This window comes from Sardina pilchardus, chromosome 23, assembly GCF_963854185.1.
Source record: "Sardina pilchardus chromosome 23, fSarPil1.1, whole genome shotgun sequence".
NCBI classification, from domain to species: Eukaryota; Metazoa; Chordata; class Actinopteri; order Clupeiformes; family Clupeidae; genus Sardina; species Sardina pilchardus.
Window position 1 is genome coordinate 11,134,332 of NC_085016.1, and position 4,281 is coordinate 11,138,612.

Genomic DNA, 4,281 nt, shown 5'->3' on the forward strand with positions numbered 1-4,281 from the left:
CACGCCATGCCACGCCATGCCACGCCACACGTAACAGTGCCAGCTCAGGCGTCACGGCTCCATATCGCCCCAGCTGGGAGCTTCTCCACCTGCCCGTCTTTTTCTCCCCCCCCCTCCCCTCCTCTCCCCTCCCCATCCTCTCGTAACCTTTTCTCACATCCAAGCCAGGGTTACCGCTCCATCTCCGACAACCCCCCCCCACCCTCCTTCTTCCCCACCCTCTGCACACCCGCCGCATGACGTTAAACCATAAAAACCTTTCTTTCTCTCTCTCCCCCTTCTGCTTAAAGGCCTCTACGTGGGCTTGTCAATGTTCTTGCAGTGGACGACGTTGGCGCTCTTGCAGCGGCAGCCGGGCCGCGTGGCGCGGTCGTAGCAGGCCTGGCAGAGCGCCAGGCAGCCCCTGGCCGGGAGGTAGCACAGCAGGCAGGGCAGCAGGAGCGTGAGGGCGCCCAGGGCCGACCAGCGGGCGCAGCAGTGCGCCTGGCGGCACGAGAAGGGCTTGTCGGCGCACGTGTCCTCGTCGTCGGTGGAGCAGTGATAGAAGAGGCCCTTGACGCAGCACACGCACGTGCCGTACTCCACGGCGCTCTCGGCCGAGCACAGGCACCGGCGGCCGCACAGCCAGTGGGTGGGCAGGCGGCGCGGCAGCGCGCACTCTTTGCACACGCAGCGCCCGCAGTCCTCGCAGAGGTAGGCGTGCTGCTTGCTCAGGCCCTCGCCCTCTCCTCCTCCTCCTCCTCCTCCTCCACCTCCTCCTCCGCCGCCACCACCTCCTCCTCCTACACCGCCGCCGCCTCCTCCTCCTCGGCCGCCCGCCGCCAGGGGCTTCAGGTCGTCGGACTTGGCGTCCGAGCGCTTGGCCGGCTGCGCCCGCACCACGCGGTCCGGGGTGACGGGCGAGGAGCCGGCCAGCAGCCGCTGCTCGGACGAGGAGCTGCCGGTGCTAGTCCGCGCGCTGGCCGGGGACAGACGGGAGCTGTCGCCGCCGCCGGCCAGTCGGCTCGGGGCGTCCCGGCCGGGCACCAAGTGCGTTGTCGTGGTGGGCTGGGGGTACGTGGACGCCCGCTGGGGGACCCACTGCTGGTCCAGGATGGTTTCATCCAGGGTCAGGGGGAGGCTCTGGGTCGTGACGCCCAGGCCTGGCGCGGGGTCCCCAGGCTTCCCCTGCGAGGAGAGGGGCCTGGGCGGAGGGGCCACGGTGGGGCCCTCGGTGTACTCATTGCTGGTGCGCACGCTGCGGATCTGGTCCAGGGAGAGCACGGGCGGCTCACGGAGGAGGGGGGGGATCTCGCCCGGTTCCCCCGCTGGCGCCTGGGGCCGGCCGCCGCCGCCACTACTGCTGCTTCCGCCGCCGCCGTCACGCAGAGCGCGCAGCAGCAAGCCTCCGGACATGCTGCTGCTGCCGCCGCCCACGCCGCCATTTTGAGTTCTCGTCTCCATCGGTTCTCTGCTGAGGGCTCGCTCCGTCAGGCGGGGAACACATCTGCAGACCTGCCGTCGGAAAGGAAGAGGTCACACAACGTGTCAGCGAGTTGAAGAACCACACACACACACACACACACACACACACACACACACACACACACACAAAGAGACAAACACCTATTTGCCCCTTGAGGAGGGGCTGTAATTTTGCCTGACTACACAGAGAGGTGGCAAACCCTCCCACCTGTCTCATTTGCATTCAAGAGACTGACTGATACCAGGGCATACATATCAAGAGACGCCAGTATCTATGGCTGAAGGCCTGTTCTCAATGAGTCTTCATAGGCCTTTGATCATGCGACATGTAATAACTACTGTCCAAGTGGGGCTGTCAGCTACTTAACCTTAAATGCATTGACATTCACTAGAAAAATATAAAAAAATAAATCAATTATTGGTGTAGTGTGAGAAAACATGGAATCCTCCCTTAGCTGATGTGATAAATATCTAAATTATTTAATTCATGTTTGGCTCTCTTCAGAGTGACCTCTGTGAACTGCAAATGCAGTGAGGGAATTATACAACACATGTAGGCTATGTGCTTGGCTGTAAATTGTAAAAACTTGCACAACTCTTGTGAGGCTGAGTTAGCCTTGCAATGTCCATTGAATTACAATGCTGTGGAGCAGGCTTCTTACCATAACAAATAGTGCACAACACCCTCATCCATTTTAAAGGACCTATTCAAGAGAGATCGTCACATATAACATAAAAAAGTATAAAACAAAAAAAATAATAAAACAAAAACAAGCAAAAAAACTTTAAACAGCATCTGAAAAGTCAGAGACAAGTTAGTGTTGCAAGACTGCTCATAAAATATAATCAATGTACTTTCTATACCCCTTCCTAGGGCCAAAAGACATATCTACTACGCTCACTTAGCCAGGTTGAAGTGACAGCCTTCCAAAACCATGGCAGGTGTAAATCCACTGTTTAGTTCAGAATATGTAATGTGAAATGATCCAATACCTGAAAGCACCGAGAAATGCAGAATATCTTGTGGAAACTATAGAATCCATAGAATAAACATACAATTGCTCTTGCATGCAACCTCGTTAAGGGCCTTGCTTATAACCTCATTAAGGGTCATATCTATGTGTGTGTGTGTGTGTGTGTGAGTGTGTGTGTGTGTGTGTGTGTGTGTGTGAGTGAGAGAGAGAGAGAGAGAGAGAGAGAGAGAGAGAGAGAGAGAGAGAGAGAGAGCGAGCGAGAGAGAGAGAGAGAGAGAGAGAGAGGGAGCGAGAGAGAAATAAACTTTAAGGCTGTCCTTGGGGTGGGGCTTTGACAGACAAACGGATGGCCAAGTTCGGCTCAAACTTGCTAAAGGGAAAATATTGAAGCGAGCCTGGCATTTACATGTAAATTAATGATTAATGTCAAGTAATTAATTAAAACTCATAGCAGATTATAATTAGCCTGCTTACACCAATTACACACAACAACTTAAATGAACAATAGAAAAAGTTTTCCTAAATGACATCTATACAGAAATAAAGCCTAAAGTTTACCCTACTGTTGCAGTGCATAACTTCGCAGCAATATAACGTTAGCACCATGTCAGACATGTCGCTACCACTCATGATACTCATGAAAGAACAAACTCTGAAAGTTTTATCCCGTGTCTTGTCGAAATATTTGACGAAGTTTGCATTATTTTCTTCGCAAATGTTATACTTAATTCTAGATCATTGACTAAAAAACTTACATAAAGGATAAATCTTTAACCGCGGTAAGAACTGCGCGGGTATAGGCAAGTCTATGCTGTGAAAAAGTCACTGCGGGACAATCCGGGAACTCCAGGAGATAAAATGCACGGCCCGAAATGATTATTCCATCAATATAACAACATCGATTTAACGGTTTCAAACCTTTCATCGTACAAATCTGCAGAAGGAACACAACTTTTTAAAACGTACCGTGTTTTCACCAGTACAGCCTCCGTTTTTGTTTTGGAATAATAATATCCAGAATTAGTAAACTTTCTTCCAACGCTGGATCTTAGTCCATCTGGTAGCACATCCACAAAATCCAATTCAGCGATATGGTTCCACATATATGTCCAAAATCACTTCGATTTTTACGCATAAAAAGCGCACGAAAGCGCATTCCAATCCACATGAACACGCGACCAACAGCAGCCAACAAGTAATCAATCGGAGTGTTCGCCGCCGACGAACTTATTTAGGTGCAAAAAAAACAAGTAACAAAATCCCACCAAAGATACTTTCGCGAGCCACGGCGCTTCTTTTACAAGTTTATCATCATCAAATGTAGCGAGCGAGCGAGCACGCATGTAACCTGGAGAGTTCTCAAACCCCGTCGCTGTGGTTGTTGGATGTTTGGCTGCATCGCACACTGCGCTGCTTTCAAGTTTTTCTTTCTCGTCTTGTTTTTTTCTTCTTTCCGGAGAGGAGGTCGGGTTTATGCTGTAAATGGCGTCATGTGGAAGTGGGGAGGGGGGGAACAGAGCAGTTGTTGTCCCAGAGGATATATCGTATCCGGTCCCAGCTCATTGGCTCTACAGGACTAGCATTCACTCTCTCGCTCTCTCTCTCTCTCTCTCTCTCTCTCTCTCTCTCTCTCTCTCTCTCTCTCTCTCTGCCCCACCAACTGCTCTCGTCAGTGGAGGGACAGGCTGAGCGTTTGCATTGCCAAAACTTCTTGAGTGTCTTTCCACTTAAGGACCCACATCTCGTGTATTGGATAAATCCATAAATTAAAACTTTATGAAAACTTTAAATGAAGCGTTTATTTGATTAATATCTACAGAAAAATGAGAGATGTACTGTTTAA

General features: G+C 51.2%; 1 protein-coding gene across 1 annotated transcript; it reads right to left on the bottom strand.

The window, feature by feature from the left end:
• Positions 1–227: 227 nt before the first annotated feature.
• Positions 228–3,935, bottom strand: spry2 (sprouty RTK signaling antagonist 2). The gene is made up of 2 exons (XM_062528075.1): positions 3,405–3,935; positions 228–1,494 (listed from the first exon to the last, which is right to left on the bottom strand). The coding sequence occupies exon 2, from the start codon at positions 1,441–1,443 to the stop codon at positions 295–297; it is 1,149 nt and encodes a 382-aa protein (XP_062384059.1). The 5' UTR covers positions 1,444–1,494; positions 3,405–3,935; the 3' UTR covers positions 228–294.
• Between the last annotated feature and the right edge of the window lie 346 nt (positions 3,936–4,281).

Excerpts from the sequence above, each read along its gene's own strand:
- spry2 (XM_062528075.1), bottom strand. The coding sequence starts at position 1,443 with ATGGAGACGAGAACTCAAAATGGCGGCGTGGGCGGCGGCAGCAGCAGC.